Raw genomic sequence first — 19,680 nt, 5'->3', positions numbered from 1 at the left:
ATGTATTTACATATTTCTGCAAAATCCTCAGAGTAAATTTAAGATTCCTGGTGAATGCAAGACTCAGAATTATGCCATTTCGTGCCATTTTTCTGCTGTTTTTATTAAACTTACCCGTAATACTTGTGCATTTAACTATGTTAAGATACCTACAGATGTTGTCTGTCTTGTTTACAGTTCTGTGGACTTACATAAAGGAACAGCTATACGATTAATGAAATTATGGGACAATTCACAACAAGCTGCATTTTGGTTTCAATCTCTTTTAGGATACTATGCTTAGAGAATTTTAGTAACTCCATGGAATTATTACCACAGGAATGTACAAGTACAGATCAGAAAACGTACTTCGCTTAGGATGAAGAAAGTATGACAGTACTTACAAAACATTTATTTGAAGTCATACTGAGGTATAAATGAAGCAATACCAAACTATTAAAGCTACCATCTGTACAATTGTCAAAACACAGTTTTCTTATTCCTTTAAAACTAACAGTTCCATATATTACAAAGCAGATACAAATTTGTGATGTTTAGGAATCTTAACCAAATGCTGAACACTATGAAATGCAGAACAAATTAGTTATCAAAACAATTTTCATGAAAATTACTTTAATGGTCACTTCCCTCCTCCCATCCCAATCAAGGACAAAAATTCTGATTTTTAGTCATGAACTATATTTTAATTTGACAAGCTTTCAAAAAAAAAAAAAAAAAGCTTTCATAGAAGTTTTGGGGTTTGGGTTGTTGTTTGTTTGTGGGTTTTTTCCAAACAAGAAGCCTCTCCAAGTATTTTTCTATCAGGAGTTCCAACAGTATCAAACTGTGCAGGCTAGTACAAAAAACGTACACAACGTGTTTTAAAAAGGCTTTTTGAATAGCATTTAGTAGTTAGCAGGCTGCTGGTGTCTTGGGAGAGGTCAAACGGCGTTGGGGAGGGAAAAAAGGAGTTCGTTTTCCATTCCTGTGTGCATGCAACAAGCAGCAAAACACCAAAGTTACTCCAGTTAGCTTGGTATCAGCTCTGCTTTCTGTTAAAAAGGACATAATACAAATGGAGAATGGAAATTGTATCATAAATCTAGGCACACAATTACATCAACATAACAACATAGCCCTACTGACTTATTTTCCAACAATCTACATCATCTGTTCCGAAACTATTTTGATTACAAATCTAGTTTGATGACCATGCTTTAACAAAGTTTTCCAGATCTGCCTATGCTTTAGCTGTTTCAAGTATAGACACTAAAACACAGCATCTACAGTCACAGACAAAATAAATTCTGTGTAGGATACCAATTTAGTCAAATGTCAGTACATAAATCTTTATTGTGTTAATACACTAAAACAAGTTAGCAACTGTGCTTATGCAATTCAAGCCAATGTGATTACAAAAGAGAACATGTAGTTAACTGCATCTTTTTTATAGTAAGGCTCAATCCTAGGACAAGACACCATATCTTTTGAAATTCCACAGCCACAGGCTTAATTCGGTAACAAAATGTTACTTCCAAATTGGAACTGAGAATAATTTATTAAAAAAACAAAACACAAACAAACAAACAAACAAACAAAAAACCCACCACACTTTCAAAATACAAAGCAATGGAGGGAGTCTAAAAATAATGCTAGAAGTTTCAGTTTCACAGTGGCTTACTACCAACTTCAGGGAAAGAAGGACGGGTGGGGTAGGGTAGTCTTGCTGGCAGCAACACAGCCTCAGATAAGGAGACTGTGAAACCACGCCCTATGCTAAAGAGCTATAAAATAGTCTGTATCTCCCTATAGGAGCCCAAGCAAATACATTTACATAGCTTTGGATATCACATTTCCAAGACAGGACTACGTTTCACCATTTTTTTGCTACATTCTAAGTAGCACCTGGCACCGGGTGACCAGCATCATTTTGTCTGCCTTTCTTGCTGGAGACTTGGGCCATTACCACCTCTTGCTCTGCCATCTATCTTGTGAGGAAAATGATGAGACAGCCCTTCTCTGTTCAATGCAGCTAGGGATCTGGAAGCCAGAACTGCCATTCAGGACTGACTGCTGAAGGGGGGGTGAAGGCTACTCTCCAAAAGCAAACTGCCATAGTACTTTACAGATGAGCATTTTAAACTGAACAAAAGCCGTATTAGTAGCTGCACATGGATGAAAATGGGAGGCTATCCCAAAGCATTTGGCGGGGCGGGGGGGGAAGGTGGCCACAAAACTTGGAAGCTGCTGCTATGGAATTTGGCCACATCCAGTCCTTACATCCTGTAAAGTTGACTGTACACACTCCACCGTACAAATGCGGGGTTCAGTGTACTTCTAGATTTTAGTATGCACAAATTGAAATGGTTTTCTGAAGAGGCAGTTAAATTTACCTACTAAACAGCAATTATTACAGAATAAAAACATAACAAAGCAAATTAATCTGCAGTAAGAATGCCATATGAGGAAGATTAAAAAAAAAAACAAAACTTTCATTCAATTGATGTTACACCTGCAAAAATGCAAGTAAACTAACACTAGAATACGACTGTTGAAACCATACATTATGAAGTATCTTTTCCTCCTTCCTTTCTGCTACATTATCCCAGGGAAAAACAGAAATTGTTGCTGGCATTTTTGCTTCACTTTTAAACATGCATCTAAAACAAAAGGGGAGTTACACAGCAGTATGATGAAGTTTCTCCTTGTTTGAAACTATTTCAGAAAAGTTATTTTTAATAATGTGAAAGAACTAAAGGTGAAAATAGTTGTTTACATTGCTTGTTTACATTGCTTATTTACACACAATGATTCAGTATGCCTTATGGTTTTGTTCATTTTCCTCTGAACACTGGCATAACAGACACCATCAGAGTAAAACTACAGAGCTTGTAGAAGTATTCATGGGATAAATGACATTGCACTTCAAAAAAAATTATAAAACAAACACGAAAGCTAAGTGAAATTAAGAAGATTCAGAGAAAAGACTATTTACTGAAATTCAGTCTCTCTGCTAATTAACCTACCTGCTGACAGATGATCCATTTAGTGAATTCTGTAGGCTTGTATTGGCTGAACCTAGAGAGGCATTAAAAATTCCCTGCTGAGAACTACCATTCACTGGACTGCCGTTACCTTTCAGTATACCAGTACACTTCCAGTTGTCCATGTAATTAGCTGCAAATATAGATATATAAAAACTTTTAGTTTCTCTTCTGAAGCTCAGCTTTTGATACAGCTATGATGTTTCAACTACTACGGACCTGGTATGAATTACAACTGAACTTCAATACCAACATATAAATTCCAAACAGCTGAGGATCTGGCCCTTTAGCTGTCTGACACATTCTCTAGCTATCCGCAACATGAAACTCAGTTTTGTTCAGTAGCAAGAATGAGTTTCCTTTACTAAAATATTGAGAAACAAGTGACAATGGATGAGGAAATTGCCACTGGTTTTTTTTGTTCTTGGTTTTGGAAATTTAAACAGAAAAAAAGCCAGTTTGCCCGAACATTATTGCCTGAACCCTGAATATAGATTTTCTGGTTTTGGCAGCAGGCAAAGACAGTAATGCAGTATGTATGTTAATTTCAAAAATTACAGCTCTAGTCTGGTGAAACAATTTGAGGGTACAGTAACAGCTATTCACAGCAGCCTAAGTCATGCAAGTGTTCCAGCACAGAAAGTTATTTCCTTTGTCTGAAATGTAAATATATAAAAATCTATCATTCACAAATCTAAAATGAACTTTGACTCCAGAATTATTTTTTGAGTAAAATTTCTCAAGTATATTCAGCATACTACAAAGCTAATGTATTTCAGGTTGGGTGACCTTACCCTTCCAGAGCCTAACGCAGCCATCATCACCGGAGGAGGCAAGCACTGTGCCTGTAATATTCCAGCTCACTCGCCACACCTGGGAGTTGTGATTATCAAACTGTGCCACAATATGAATTTCAAATTTTGTTAGTCCTCCAGATGAAGTCAATTCTTTCCTGTTTAAGAGAGAAGTGACAGCTCAGCTCTGCACAAAACTGTTCAAAAGTCTGGGCTTGAATGTGATGACAAAAAGAGAGATCTACATCTTTTGAGGAGTTTATGTAACAATTGTTACTAGATTAGGAGTATTAAGAGGTATTTAGACAAAATTATAGACTTGCTCACAATCTTGTCATCTTAAAGATCAGGTTGCTAAAAAAAATCCTGCATACATTGTTACTTCTTTTGCTTCTCAGATACTATTGAAATAAGACTATATAGTATACACCACATCATACCAAACTATCTTCCTTTTAAGCTCACCTTAGAGGTTTTAGTGTGAAAATTCGTACATCTTTGGTTGCTACAGCTAAGATGTGGAAGGATCTTCCCAGATTTGGAGCAAATGCAATATCATGTACAGGATCTGTGACTGTCATCAGAGCTTCTGCTTTTGCATATTTCCTGTACAGCATAAGAAATTAACCTTTAATGCCATGAAAATTGCCAGTGATGCAAATTATATAAACCAGAGATAGCGGAACAGGGAAAAAGGGGTTAGTATACTATAAGACTTGCAAAAATAAAAATATTTTCTTAACATAAATGTAATGGTAAGGTAGTAATTACAAGCCCATTTCTTCAGAAATGGAATACATCAGATAGAGTAACTACTAACAACAGTATGCTACATCATACAACAAAGCAAGGATTCCAGTACAAAGAACATTTTTGTCTACAGTTGGAAAAGGGAAATAAAAAGATTCTTCCATTCACAAATCTAAAGGGAATTTGTGTCTCAGTAACTTAGTAAATTTTCTGGGCTTGTAAGCAGACCATTATCTGCCTCCTCCGCTGCACGACAAACACGTATTCCATTTTCTTATTTAACACCAGGTAAGTTACAACAACTTTTCTTTATTGTTAATGCACAGAGAACATTGTCTGAAGCCAGGCATAAATCCACAGAACACCTTGGCTCCTTTCCCACACCAATCACCCTGAATGAAACACAAGTTCTCTGTCATCATTTAATTGACCGTGGTTGAGCACACACTTCCTGGCCTTTTCTGGTTCTGAATTCTTAACTGTACAAACTGAACTTTCACAGAACGCTAGGAATTCACAGGACTTTCTGTCATTATAAACATGCTTTTAAAAGCATTTTAAGGTCGTCTTGAACAAAACAGTGCCTAGCGCAACACAATTCAAATTTCAACTTTGCCCTATTAATTCCTTGTGCAAAATTAAGCATATAAATTATTAGAAGCAGAAACAATTCTCCCTTTAAAATGCTTGTGTGAACACTGGCATTTCTGCACTGAGATAGAAGAAAATTATCGGTATCACATCTGTTAACATCAGTTACCATTCTGAGGTCTCCCTCTCCTCTCCCATCCAATGTCTCAGAGACAGAATTAAGGTATTATTATTTACTAGTCCACTCCACATCTAATGACAGGAATAAAATAAAATGCCTTACATTACAAACTCCCACAAATGTTTTTTATGTTGTCATTTACCATACCTGGTATTTTCGTTATATTCATAAATTTGAACCTTAGCCAATATATTTGGACTGTTGTCATCACTTCCTACAGCGATCATTGGAGAATGTGCTCGAGAGCTAAAAGGTGAAAATAAATACTGTTATATTTACAAATGATTCCACAGGAAGTACACCAACCCATTTTTTAAATTTCAGACACATTATCTATAAAGAAAACAAAACAATAACAAAAAAAAAAGGCACACAGAGGAAAAAAAAAAATCACAAGGAAACATAAGTAAGTGCCATTCACAGTTACTGGTACAATCTCCATTCTGTTGTTTTGAAAGTCCACTTTATACACCCACTAAGGTGAAGTCATTAGGGAACATTATTTGGCAATTCAAGATGATGCTCCCAGAGAGTAGGACTGATTTTATATATGCATCTGCCACAAGTTTCATGGCAGAGTCTGCATTCTCTTGATTTAGTGGGATTGCATTCAGATTTTGGAAAACAGATTACAAAAGCTAAATGTAGATGAGTTCTAGTTTTTAAATCAACTTTTAACCCCATCCCATGCATTAAAGTGAAAGCCTGTACCTTCAGCACAGACTACTACTGATGAATAGAAGAATAACTGGATCAGCAGGACACAGACCACTATGTCTATAGCCAAAGCCACCAAGTGCTTCTGGACAAACAGAATCCAAAGCAGTTCAGCCCTGAATGGTTCTTCCCTTCCTGTTATTGCTGGGGGAGGATGTGAGAAGGGAAGCAAAGGAGAACCTCTGCTTGTATGTGTTCTTCGGAGTGGGGACTACCCAACCAAACTCCTCTCTGATTCCTTCCTGTTCAAGAAGGTTAATTATATCACCGATCCCCTGAGGATATAACTAAAAGAACAACTCTTAGGCTTAGGGTGCATGTCCTTGTTAGAGTTGTCAAAATTATTACCTATTGCAACACCTTTCTTAAGGAAAGAAGAAAGAGACAGGAATTGTCCCTTTATAAACACTTTCTCTTATGGAAATCCCAGTTAAGTTTTGTGAGATAAAGAGCTCATAGCTCATTAGCTCATTACTTGCTAAAAATAATTAAGCTGGGAATATTTCCTCACAGAGCACAGGAGGACTTTTTGTCTCTCTGGCTCTGCCAAACTTGCTTTATTAAAAGAAATGTTAGCAGCTTGCTTTCAGATCCAAGTAATGTCCACTCAATCCTCTCCATGCATGTTTTAGGATTTATTCTACCAAATTTCAGAACTAACTCTTTGGATCTTCTGCTAAAACAGTCACAAAGCAAAACCTACAGTTTTAATAACATACCTTGAAGGATTCCAAGAGATACAACTGCAGCTTAGCTTACATGAGATTTCATGCTGCAGTGACCACTGACTGAGATTCATCACATCTGGAGCTTCATAAATCCTTACAACTCCATCCGCTGAACAGGTTGCCAACATAAGACCCATATGCTTGGGAGCAAACTTCACATCTGTAACAGATGTCCTACTGTCTACTAGAGTGGTCCTCTTTACCTGCAAAGAAAGGCAGAAATTCTTGAAGGAAATGTTAGCAATTTCCATCAAAAATTCATTCTCTGCAGAAGGCTAATGAAAGTCTGACAACACCACTTCATAGGATCACTTACGTCTTCCATCAAAAACTAAAAAAATCTTTATACACCAATGAATTGGAGAAATGACAGATCATTGCACTGATGCAATTCCAAGCATCAAGAGATATACTCACAGTGGTATCAAAGTTCTGGTATCAAAAAGAGTCGGTTAGATTATGCTCTTCAGAAAAAAACCTGAAACGCGTAACATAAGCATAAAATACAAGAGTATTGGCCACAGGCAGTTTGAAACTGTCCTCTTCATTCATACTGGTGACAATATTAACTGCGATGCCTAGCAACACTGCTTTCTAATTTCAGTGCTGCTGAAGTTTACCATGAAGCATTTTCCAACAGAAGCATCAAAACAACAAGTATTTCTGATAAGGGAATGGGTGAATACAGCAGACATTTGATAGGAAGATTAGCTACAGTGACAGAGGAAAAAATCATAAACATTTGTTTTTCAGGTTGTCTCCTCTCCTGCCAATAAAGCATGAGTTTGAGCTGAAAACTATGCCTCCTGCACACAGAAGTCAGTTTTCATACCCCACTGGGTGCCAAAGGTCCTGACAACCCAACTCTTTCTAATTACGCATTTTAATGTTAGAAAACTTCAGTAGAAAGTAGAAAACTGCAAATATTATAGCAACCTAAAACAAAACAAAACATTAGAGGCAGGAATACTATACTGAGTTATATAAGATTACACACACGAGAACAGCTGCAAAATAATCTGTTCAGATCTAAAATTCCCTTGACGAAATGCTATGCAGAAAATCCACTTCCAAGCAAACTATTTCCCCCAAAAACCTGATCTATTGTTTGAAAGATGAACAGCATGAGACAGTTTCAAATGACCTCTTGTCACAGAAGAAAAACCCCACAACTTTAATTCTACTGCAGAGGGGAATTCATGTCTGCAAGTTGTCTGTCAGGGAACGTCTTATTAAGAAACACCAGTAGTAGTGACGCTAATTGGCCTGAATGTTGCCATTCAGCTGTTTTCCCCAAATGCTTTAAAAATACTTACTCTATATTGGAATATTGCCACAAACTAACAAAACATAAGCAAAATCAGGAACAGTTTGTATTAACAGTAGAAAACAGGGCGCTTTCTCTGTTTTGGGAATAGAAAAAATGTTGCAAACCCAGAAATGTCCAGTTACTTGGTATTTAGAACAATTTTCATGTTCAGTCTTCTGTTTAATTCTGGAATTTAAACAGTTTAAAGCTTCAGCCCATTACAATAAGCAAACAAATCAATGAGGAACAGTAAATCTGTTTATATGAGAACATACAGAAACTGTGATTAATACGTTAACGTCTCACCCAGTGACTCTGGCCTCGGAGTTTATCGTTTGACTCTCCCACTATTTCTTCCCATACAGCTGCTGTTCTATCAAAAGAGCAGGAAGCCAGGACCTGCCCAAATTCAGGATGGGCCCACGTCACACGCCACACAGATCCACTATGTGTCTGCAAGGTAACACCAAAACACTATAGAGAAACATACTTATTGTATTAGTCCAAGCAATTGTGTATTTTCATGACTTTTTGCAGAAGTAAATTCTAGGAAGTAGTAAGAGTATTCCTTTGAAACCTAAGTTCGTTTATAAAGCTCGAAGTTACATAGCAGCTGTTGCATTTGTTTATTCCTATGAGCACTGCAAAGTTTTGTTGCTATTAGTTAATGGTTAAAAGGTAATTACAAGTGTATTTCAAGGCATTATTTATTACTCCTTTGAACTGTAAGTTCCAAGCTGAGATTGTGCCTTGATGCAAAAAGTACATCTTTGTTTTCAATTTTCAACCATTACCATGCTCACTTCTAGCTTGCCTGTACTCTTCCAAAGCATATGCAGAGCATTACTCATCTTCTCCTTTTTTACATGAAACTCCTCTGTCATACCTAGTCAACCTAACGCTTCTTTTTTTAGAGAAGGGAAATTCAAAAGCTTCACTCGCTTCCATTTCTATCTACAGGTATTATTGTAATGTGCTTCTATTAAATACAAGGTTAAGGACAGTTCAGAAGCTGAATGCACTACTTATCCTGATGTAGCAGGGTCTCTAATGACAACAGTTCCCAGAAAGGTTTTGGAACAAAAAAACAAACAAACAAACAAAAAGAGGTCAGATGTTGTAACATTTAATAGCTAGACCTTCTGCTCTTTCTTGGGGTTTTTTTGGTTACAATATGCGAAGGTACTGTTTTCCAACTCCCTAAACACCAGTTACTGCTATGTTTACTGATAACAAAATCTGCCAACATAACTAAGTACTAATAATGTAAGACTGCATGCCAGCCTCTGCTTTAAGTGAGAGGCATTAGAGATGTTTTATAAAAGCAGAGAAAAAGTATTTTACTGTAAGAAATACAGGATCTACAACAAACCAAAAGTATTTCTACTCTACAAGTCAGCAAAACTAAGTATGTTTCTTTGAAAACAAAGGAGAAATTATGGTTATAACTGTGTAATTTTTATAAATACAAACCTTCCAGCTGGCAGTGCAATGCCAATCCCCATTTTCACTTTTGTCCCAGACCTGTTGAGAAATCAAAATACAATCATACAATTTGTATATAAAGTTTACTAAGTAGTAATAAAAAACACAGCCATTAAAAAAAAATATATATAGATACACCACTAAAAATTTTCACCTGGGAAACTCTGCCTGGCTCAGTACACAACTGCACTTCACCCGACCTTGAAAATATCCCTACTACAGGTAGGAAGAAGAGGCATACACCTGCCAAATCCACTATTGTATGAAGTCTATCTTTTTAAACAATAAATTATTCACAGAAGACAAATTATTACAATTCTCAACACTTCATTCACTCTGTTCCACGAGTACACTACTCAGCTTTGCTCCAGAGCCCCCACCACGGCACATGCTCAGCCCTGGTTGCAAAACCCTGATGTGGCTCCCGGCAATCACCCCACAGAGAGAGCAGGGCAGCAGAAAGAGAATCAGGCTAGTGGGGGAAGAGATCTCCTTTCTGTTCCTGACATTTCTGCCTTGGTTTGTAACCACACAAGTCACTTAACCTTCCTTTCTCTTGATTTCCCATACATCTTAATCATCTTTGTGACTTTTTTCCTGAAAAATTGTGAAGTCATGAAAGCAACCAGATGACAGATGCCTCTGGAAGCCTGGCATCCACTCCCGTTTGTCACTCCTTCACTATACAACTTTACTGAAAGTCACCTCGCTTTTGCCCTTCTGGATCTCTAATACAACCTCGGCTGTTACCATCACAGCCCAGCTTTGTCACTTCTCCCCGACTGCTGTTCTGCAGGGCCCACCGAGTGAGAGCGGGACCTGCACCAGTTACAAGTATCATAAAAGTCTGGCAAGAGTAAAACTTTTCTTAAGACAGTCTCATAAAGGATATCGTTATGACTGGAAAGTAACATTGCTTTGCTAAAGAACATAGGTTTTGAGTCCTACCTACCTCTTAGCATCTTTCTTAAGAACATTCTTTTTCGGCTGCAAGTTTTATGTGGACAGTCCAGGCCAAAGACTGACACGGCTTTGGCTTACTCTTTGGGGGACGTTTTTTTCATTGTTGTTGTTTTGTTTGCCTTTTAATATGTGGTCAGGGAGAAGGGGCCGCTGGCTTGTTTTTAAGCCTCATCTACATTTGACGTAGCTTTCTACGGAAGAGCCGTTTTCTCAACCGTTTACCTGGTCTAACCAAAGATATGACTGCTCTCTGCAAATTACATTTCTTAAATCTAACCGCATAACTCCTGGATTTTTGTCCGTCTTCTCACGATGTGCAAAAAACGAAAGAAACAATTCCCTTTTCCCTTACTCTTAATCTCTTTCCTCTAAAGTAATGTAAAATCAAGGTTTCTGATGGTTTCCAGTTTCCCTGGTCTGCCAGCGCACACGCGGGACACTTCAGCCCTTTGCCCGTTTGCACTTCCCTATGGAACGGCACCTTCTGCCCTCTCGCCAAACACGGATTCTCAGCTGAACCAACAAAACCAACAGCACCGCCTGTGGCCACAGCAGCGGGTCGGGAAAGAAGCGGTGTTTTCACAGACGTACGGACAAGGAGCGTGACGGGCGAACGCGGGAGGGAGAGGGCCGCCGCCGCCCCGCCCCGCCCGCCCGGTAGGCCGCGGCACCGCCCGCCCGCTCCCTCCCCTCCCCAGCACAAGGCCCGGCGGCTCCCGCTCACTTTGACGCTCTGGTCGCTGGAGCAGGTCGCCATTCGCCGCCCGTGGAAGTCGAAGGAGACATCGTGGATGAGGTCGCGGTGATCCGCCGCGATGCTGCGCGCCACGAACATCGCGCCGCGGCCCGCCCGCCCTCCTCACGCGGCGGGGGCGGGGCAACGGCCGCCCACCGGCTCGCGCGCAGCCGCCAGAGCCCGCCGCGCTCCCCGGCGGCCTTCGCGCCTGCGCGATCCCTCCCACGCACAGCCGAGCACGGCGCGGGCGGGCGCCCGGGTCCGTCCCCCCGCCGAGCAGGCGGGGCGGGGCGGCCTGGCCGAGCTGAGGTAACATTCCTCTGCAGGGGACCGGGGCGGGCGCCTGAGGCCTTTCCTGCCCCGACTGGAACGGCGGCGTGGTGGGTTTCTTGCCCCACGGCCTCGCGAAGGCGTGTGTGAGGCGGGCAGTTGCCGTGGTTTTGAGTTAGGTCCGTATGATGGGCTGTAGTAAATGGCAGTGTCGGGTGAGCCCTGAGAAGGCTGTGGTGCGATAGGACGTGAGGCCTGCTTCTCGTGTGTGGCGCTGGGTTCGGAAGGCTTTACAGGGAGTTAGCAGACTTAAGAGGCAAAAATAAATAATAATGAAATTATGATAGTACTTCATTTCAGTTCGAGAACACTGCTCGAGGCACTAGGACACCTTCACTGCCTTATAGCTGTGATCCAGTTTTCAAATTGTACATTAAGTGATTAAGGAAGAGAGTCAAATGTAAAGTGTCCTGACATGAGATATATTCAAACTCTCTCGATGCAAGTCCGCTTCGGGCCTTTTCTAGAACATTTTTTACATCTGCACCTTTAACAGGAGATTAGTTTTACCATTTTCAAAAGGGCTTTTGATCTCACCGCTTCCACATTTGGTCATGGCAATAAGGAGTCAAATTCTGTCCCCTTGATGAGCAGGATTTGTTCAGGGGTGTTCAAATACTTAACAGAATTACAAAGAAACCATTACCTGCTTGTGGAATAAACCTGGCAGTTCGGGTTTGATATTTAATGCGTTTATTTTTACAAACCGTAAACTACGTTCCACAGCAACTGACGGAGCTGCTGCTATCACGTGCCATAGAGATCACCTTGCTGTTTTCTGCATAACCTGCAAGCATCCTTAACATGCAAGCATTTAACATGCTAATGCATGTGTTTCATTAGTGGACCTCATATTAAGACTAGATATGCCGGTACCCAAATGTGATAAGGAATGATAATAGATTAATGATAATAGACTGAGATAAATGACAACAAACTTGGACTTGAAGGGACACTAGGACTTTTAAGATGCTAGGATTTAATTACTTTAATGATACTAGGTAAGGAAAAGTTAACATGGTGAAAAATATTTTGTTGCCCAAGTACAGGGAGTATGATAAAAATGTTTTCAGTTAGAGAGAATGGAAAATGCAGAAGGATTTAGAAGAAAAAATCACTAGCTGGTTTTACATTCTTATCTAAGTTGGCCAATGATAGTTTAAAAATGCTATTTTTTTAAACACTAGAGCTAAATGTTAATGGAGAACACAAGATGGAGCTGAAGAGAGGAATTTGCAAGCTGTTGTCAGGAAAATTAAGACATCTAAGTTTTACCTATTTATATTAGTGGAGAATTTCGTTTGGAGTTTGCAAATAACAGAGAATTTGTAAAGCATTTTTAAAAATGAGGAGCTAATGAAGGGGGTAATGTTTTCTTGTTTCTGAAGAACAGCTGGTATTGCACAATTCATCTCCTAGAGGGAACCTCACTGTCAACTGTACGGCCATGGTCAACATACTCTTTTTTTTTTCCCCCCGCAATCACATGCAGCCACTTTGGAGGTTGAAATTTCAGCATTTTCCAAATAACAGGTAAAATTTAAGTAATACAGTAGGAGAAGCAAGCAAAGTTGCTTGTTCTTGACAGTGCTGTAATTACAGAGGTATTATGTTTTTCATGCTAGAGGGAAAACACTCATATATATAAGAATAAAACAAACAAATAAAAAAAAAAACCAAGAAATAATATTCACGCACTTACTTGGATTGCTAAGGAGAAAGATTTTTTTTTATCCTTCAGCATGATTAGACATTCCTACTTTGAAACTTCAGTTATTGCTTCATTCAAATAGATGGAGAGACAGTGCCTATTAAAAACATTAAAGCTGTTTTGTAAGTTCTTTAGTTCATGGCAGTATCTCTGAATGGTTGATTTTGTTATCTATTTTGGGGAAATGTCTTTTACTGTAAACTGCTGATTATAAAAAAATAGCGTTTCTTTTTTTTTTTCCAGAAGAGTTGTTTCCCATCATTGATTCAGCTGCCAAAAACCTATTCTTTTGCAATTTTTAGTAATGTAATGATTTTGTCTAGACTCGAGAGTGTGTTACAACTAGTGAATTCATATTTTTCACCTGCTTAAATTTAGTTTATTTCTTCAGCCAGTAATATCAGTGTAGCTGGAGCAGGGCAAAATTGTCAGATTCACAAATAATTGGCATCAATCTGTTTCATTTGAATAATATATAGATATTTAAATGTGGCACAAATACATGTTTTTGTTTGACCTAAAAAGTTCATTTTCTTTGACAAGACAACAAAAATTGTACACTTCATATCAAGACTAGACTTTTTTCTTACATTTTAGTTTGGTCAGTAAGCAAAAAAACCCCCCACCTTTTTAAATACATATGCACTTCCACAATTATTTATTCATTTAAATACAATCTACCCCTCTCCTTGGCCTCTAGATTCAATGCAGGTAGGTCAGTTTACATTTATTTAGAAAGTGGGTCCAAAATCTTTACTTAAAAAAAAATCGAGGAAGTATGTGGGGGATTGTGAGCCCAGATTGTTAATTTACCATTGTGTCTGATTTCAGTCAATACCCAGTAACGAGATATATTTATCCCATGTAGACATTTGTATCAGGTGTTCTTTGTTAGCGGGAAGACTGACACAGAACTAAGGCTCAATAGAGGAAACACTTCATAGTGAAACATCAAAATTACCAAAGGGATGAGGGGACAAGCTATAGCCTTTCTTAAGGCAAGCAGGCATTAAATAGACAACCAAGAAGAGGGGATGACATCCACTCTAATGAAGAGGCATTCACATCTTCTGGGAAATGAAACAATGCTTATTTAATTTATTTTAAATAGCCAGACTATCTCCTGGATTAAAAGTAAAATAAAATTTGTTGAATAAGATTCAATCTCTCTGGACCTCTTCAGGAAGACTTCAAATCCTATAAAAGAAATTGGCTATAAAAGCTAAGATGCCACATCAAAAGAGGGATTTTCCAATGATGTAACATGAGCATAAAATATCTAGGACCACAGAAGTCTTGACATCTAGGGTAGAATGGTACATTGGATGGAAATAATGTGACTAGTATGCATAGTTTAAACATTTTACTTCCTCAGTTAGGTCTAATATAAACTCTTGTTATTCTGTTGCCTATTTTTAATCTCATTAATAAGTACTTCAATTTCTTTTTTTCCTTAATCTAGATGAAACTAAGAATGAATTCAAGATTACTGCCTAGCAAGACACTCCCTTTTGAATGGGGTAACGAATCTAGAAAGCAAGGCACTGAGCACTGAAAAGTGCTGCAGCTCCCTGCTGCATTTCTAGAGTATCCAGAGGGTAGCAGAGTTGGTGCACCATAGGATGATCCAAGCTGCACAGCGGTGGTGGGCAGCCACCACGGCCACGGTCAGAACTGCACAAGCATCCTTCATGACTGATGGTAACCAGAACACCACGTGCCACATAGCAAGATAACGGGAAGCACGCTTGAACTCATGGAAACTCCAGGAAATTTGCAGCTTCCAGTTATTGAGCCATGAATTGGGATTCAGCTATTAGCTAACCTCAGTGACTTCCTCTTAAGCTGGAGCTGAACAGTAAAGAAAAACATTCCATTCACGCTGGTGGTGTGCATGAGGTGGAAAAGACAATTGTGTTTTAACCTTACTATTTGCTTGATCTCGTGCAGAAGAAGCCCATACTGAATTACAACAATCTTGATACATATTTTTTAACATTTGGGTTCAGTATTATCTCTAGATGAAATTAAATTGAACCACAGCATAGGAGAAGAAAGGAAAGTGTCTATAATTAGGTTGGTTTTTCACTTTTGACACAGTAGGCCAATTTTGTTCTCAAATTGACTGTATAAACCTGCATAACTTAATTTACTTCTGCTGGAAGTTCAGTGTAACTGTATTAGCATTGTTAGAGATGATACTCTCATTCAAATTGACTGTATCTGATGCTGCCTTGGATTTAAAAAAAATACAGTTAGTACTTTCCTTTTTTCCCTTTTGACTACCTTCTTCAAGTAAAAGATGCTCTTGCCTGTAGAGGGAGATTTTAAAACACACAAAGACCTGCCCGAAAGAAAGTAAATCATGAACTGCATGCATTAAGGATGTTTATATTGGCATAGGGTAGAGGGTGAGGAAGCCTGTCTTACATGGCTACCTCTGTCATATGCTTCGGTCCTATCTGCACTAGAAGCTGATCTATTATGGACAATCAGGGATTAACATGCAAACAGCTTACAGCATAGTTAAAGGTTCCATTCCTGATAACCATTTTAAAATATTATTGTTGACAGGGAAGACCCGTGTGGCCCTGTGAAATTCATACACTTTTCTGTACCATGTTTTCCTTAACTTAAAAACTGGATTCCCAACAATTCATAATATTCCATAGGGAGTAAAATAATATCTGTTATTCTGAGATTCCTGGATTAAGGCACTGTAGAAATACAAAGTGTTATTATCAAGCAATTAGGTTCAGGGAAAAAATCTAGTAAACCCAGTCACTAAGTAGGTTGCTTAGCTTTGCGAATCTGAAGCTTAACGATTAGAAAGAGTTCGAAAATGTTAGGTATGCTGCCAGTAAGTGGTATTGTCTGTGTAACATACCGTGTCATACAAACCAGAAGTCTAAAGGTGGATGTTTCAGAGGAAAGCACCCATAATCACAGCAGTGTGTGAAAGGTAGGGGATGAATTCCTGTTAGGGAAAAAGAATACCAGCAATTACTGCTGTGAAGGGTAAGTCAAATTAAGAGGATCATTTACCAGGCATGACTGGCAGATCATGGAAAGAAATTAGTAGCAAAATTAGACTTCATGGGCACAAATGAGGTTAAATAAAGTCCCCAAGTCTTTATGTGAGTAAACTGAGAGTAAAACTCCTACAGGCATTTAAAGAAAGCAGAAGAGTGAACCTTTCTTTATGTGTCACCCTGCTTTGCTGCTGCTGTGATCAGAGTTCCACTTGCAACCTGTTATTGTTTGTTTTACTAGGAAATCACTAGAGTATCCCAAACTGAAATTAAAACTTACTGTTTACCTAAAAAAGGACTATTACAAAGATGCAAGAAAAAGATAAGCTCCAAATCTTTCAAATTGCATTTTACCATATAATGTAAAAAAGAGTACTGGAAGACAAACTAAGCAAAATAATAATGGATTAGCCCAAGAAATGCCATTTGAGCAGAACAGTTACCCAGTCATGATCAAGTATAGCTTTGTCAGCAGATAAAAGATGAGTTAAGGGGAAACAGAAGTGGTGTTGTATAGGCAGGTGGCTTACAGATGGAAAACTATTCTCAGTCATGTGAATGTGCAAAGAAATGTAAGGGAAAAATGGAATGACAGACTGACAAGCAACATAACTGACAGCTAGGAAGGGAATACTAGTGGCTTCATAACAGATGAATATGAAGGTTGATCTCAGATCGTATAACTACATCAGAGCTATCTTTAAACTAGTGATCTCGGATGTGGAAACAGAGCTTGTAGGAGTAAAAAAGGAAAATAGCTGGCCCTGAGAGTTTTCACAGTAAGAACAGACAGAAAAGTCTAAACTCAGTGGCAGCAGTGGCTTTCCTCTATCTGTTTTGGTCTGTATGGAAAGAAACAGTGTAAGTAGAAGATGATGTATAAATTGCTAACAAAGTTGACAGTTAAACCATTTTTGCAGGCTAGAATTGTGATGGAATATCAAATGCAATATTAAAGCCATTGCTTACAGAATGGGTATTTATGCTTCTTTATCAGTGGAGGAAGCCTTTAATGCCTTTACTCGTGGGTGGTAACGTGAAACTTTCACTACCTTAAAAAAAGATCTCACAGCACCACCAGATACCATAGTAATATTTAGTCATTTGGACAGCGGGGTCAGACAGGGTTTGGTGAACTGTGTTTGAAGAAGGACTTCACCCCCCTAATGCTGCTTCTCCTCAGATGACCTGCCCTTCCCAAGGCCCAGAGCCTGTCCTTTTGCATGTCAAAAGCTGCAGCATAGCACTGAACTATCCCAGCTGTCCTCCTGATGGAGGACCCTCTGACGAGTACGTCTCCCTCAGTGAACACCCTTCTGCAGTCTGTAGTGTCTCAGTGACACCACAAGTGAGCCAGCTTTCATCTCCTTCAGCAGTCTGCTGATGAGGGGGAAGAGCGGTGCCGTTGAGGGAAGGAGCAAATCTTACAGCCTTTCCTCTCAGCTATGGGATGGAGACACTCTGCAGGTGGCAATGTCCCGCTCCGGGGGGCCACAGAAAGCAGGGCTGGGCTATGTTACACAGGGTGGCTTCTCACGGGGTACTGTTTGATGCCAGGTATGCATCATGATGCCATCCATCCCGAATGCGACATCATTTAATTTACCATAGGTATATCTGGAGTTTTTCTGTCGCACATTTTTGAAGCAAGTATACAACTTGATGTGATCTGCTTAATAGACTGCAAAATTTTAAGTGGTTAGTTACTGGAGCTGACTCAAGGCTGCTCCACATACAGGAAAATTTGAATTTTGCAGCAGTAGTCGTCAGAGTCTGTATTAAAAAGAACATGGGGGTTGTGGAAGGTGGAGGTGCATGAAGAAGAGCATGGAGGAAAGAGAAGAGGGAGGTGCAGGGAGATCCACTGTGGAGACAGGCTGAGAAGGCTCGGTGGGGTTTTGGCTGACTAGGAGTAGAAATAAGAGGCCATCTTCATCTGTCACTGGATCCCAGCCCTCCAGTCTCTAGATGCAGGAGGTGGTGCCTCTCCTTGCCCACACTCCATACCTCTCAAGCAGCAGACAAGTCATCATTTACATCTCCTCCACTGCTGCCAGGGCTGAGCTGCTCCTGTAAAGGGAAGGGGCAAAGACAGGACTGAGTCAGAAGGGTCAGGTTTGCTACTGCTGCTGGTGCATACTCACTCTGAGACTCAGTATAAAACACATATAAATATGGTATAACACACATATGTATATATACACGCACACACATATATATACACAGTATGAAAGTATAAATTACTCAGGCTGAGGGAGTTTGCCAACAGGAATTCAGTTGTTCACATACAGCATGAACAGCTCAAATGTGTGGTCTTCCTCTCCACAGGAGAAAGGCCTTGGCAGAGGAAAGAGCGGAGCTTGGCTGCTCTTTATTGGGACCGTTTTGCCACCCTGAGTATCTGCATCCACAGGCGACCTGCCGACATTGGCTATACCTGCAGCTGGCCCTGCTGTTCTCTATTCAAATAAAAGAAAGACTTTAAAGTTAAAATGGAAACGTCAGCATTGCCTATCAGTAGAAATAAATGTCTTTAAGAATTTATTTTTTTTATTTGGAAAAAAAGAAGAATAGATGTTTATATTAGGGCATAATATTTGAATATTTGTCTGGTACAAATCTGAACTTACAGTGCAGCAGAGGTGGTACAGTGTGAAAGAAGACAACACCACGATGTTATTGCAGTATTAGCTATGGAAGTAACTGTCTTCATTACTCTGCTTACATGATCAATACTTTTGTTGTCAGTAAGTGTAACAAACCTGCTCCATTAAAATGCTATTTAGCTATAATAGGCTAAAGAGCTTTTGAAATTAATGTTGTAGGAAAACCACATATTCCCCAAACCCAAAGCATTACCCATCTAAAAAAAAAATTATTTAAGCAGCTATACAAGGACATTAATGTATTTCTGCATCTACAAGGGCAGCAGTTTAACAAACGCAGGGCCCATCCTAAAAACAGCCTTATACTTCTGACTTCCAGCAAAAGAATAATCCTTGGGGCCATTTTCATGTATCTAAAAATAAGTGCTTAAGGAGTCACGATCTATTATGTGCTCCAGGGCTAACAGGAATCCCAGCTGGGGCAAGTGGCTGTACTTATGGACGACTTCAAGGAATATTGTTGAAAGGGTAATGTGAAAGGGCATAGACAAGGTTTTAAAACTGTTAGAAGACACCTTCAGCTCCTCTTATGTAGAATAGACCCTGTCTCTCTCTCAGATTTCAAATTTATACCTGGCACATGGGTAGACTATGCAATAGGTTTAGCATCACCTATTTATGAATGCCGTATGTTATATATAGCTTTTAGACATAACAAGATGGA

General features: G+C 39.3%; 1 protein-coding gene and 1 long non-coding RNA gene across 2 annotated transcripts in view; one reads left to right on the top strand and one right to left on the bottom strand.

The window, feature by feature from the left end:
• LOC115340061 (centrosomal protein of 192 kDa-like) overlaps window positions 1–11,448 on the bottom strand; it is a 90,967-nt gene extending 79,519 nt beyond the window's left edge. Inside the window, exons 1-8 of the mRNA XM_030010851.2 lie at window positions 11,266–11,448; window positions 9,567–9,617; window positions 8,400–8,546; window positions 6,776–6,987; window positions 5,487–5,585; window positions 4,283–4,423; window positions 3,818–3,975; window positions 3,006–3,156 (exon numbers count right to left, since the gene is read on the bottom strand). Of these exons, the coding sequence (XP_029866711.1) occupies window positions 3,006–3,156; window positions 3,818–3,975; window positions 4,283–4,423; window positions 5,487–5,585; window positions 6,776–6,987; window positions 8,400–8,546; window positions 9,567–9,617; window positions 11,266–11,376 (1,070 nt within the window). The 5' untranslated portion in view covers window positions 11,377–11,448. The remainder of the gene's footprint in view (window positions 1–3,005; window positions 3,157–3,817; window positions 3,976–4,282; window positions 4,424–5,486; window positions 5,586–6,775; window positions 6,988–8,399; window positions 8,547–9,566; window positions 9,618–11,265) is intronic.
• A 158-nt stretch (window positions 11,449–11,606) lies between these two features.
• On the top strand, window positions 11,607–17,323 carry LOC115340078. Its single transcript, XR_005932270.1, has 2 exons — window positions 11,607–13,140; window positions 14,781–17,323. It is a non-coding gene; the product is annotated as an uncharacterized LOC115340078 (long non-coding RNA).
• The last annotated feature ends 2,357 nt before the right edge of the window (window positions 17,324–19,680 follow it).

Source organism: Aquila chrysaetos, chromosome 4 (assembly GCF_900496995.4).
Source record: "Aquila chrysaetos chrysaetos chromosome 4, bAquChr1.4, whole genome shotgun sequence".
Classification (NCBI taxonomy): Eukaryota; Metazoa; Chordata; class Aves; order Accipitriformes; family Accipitridae; genus Aquila; species Aquila chrysaetos.
The sequence above is the reverse complement of the archived record's forward strand: the minus strand, read 5'-3'. Positions and strand labels throughout refer to the sequence as shown.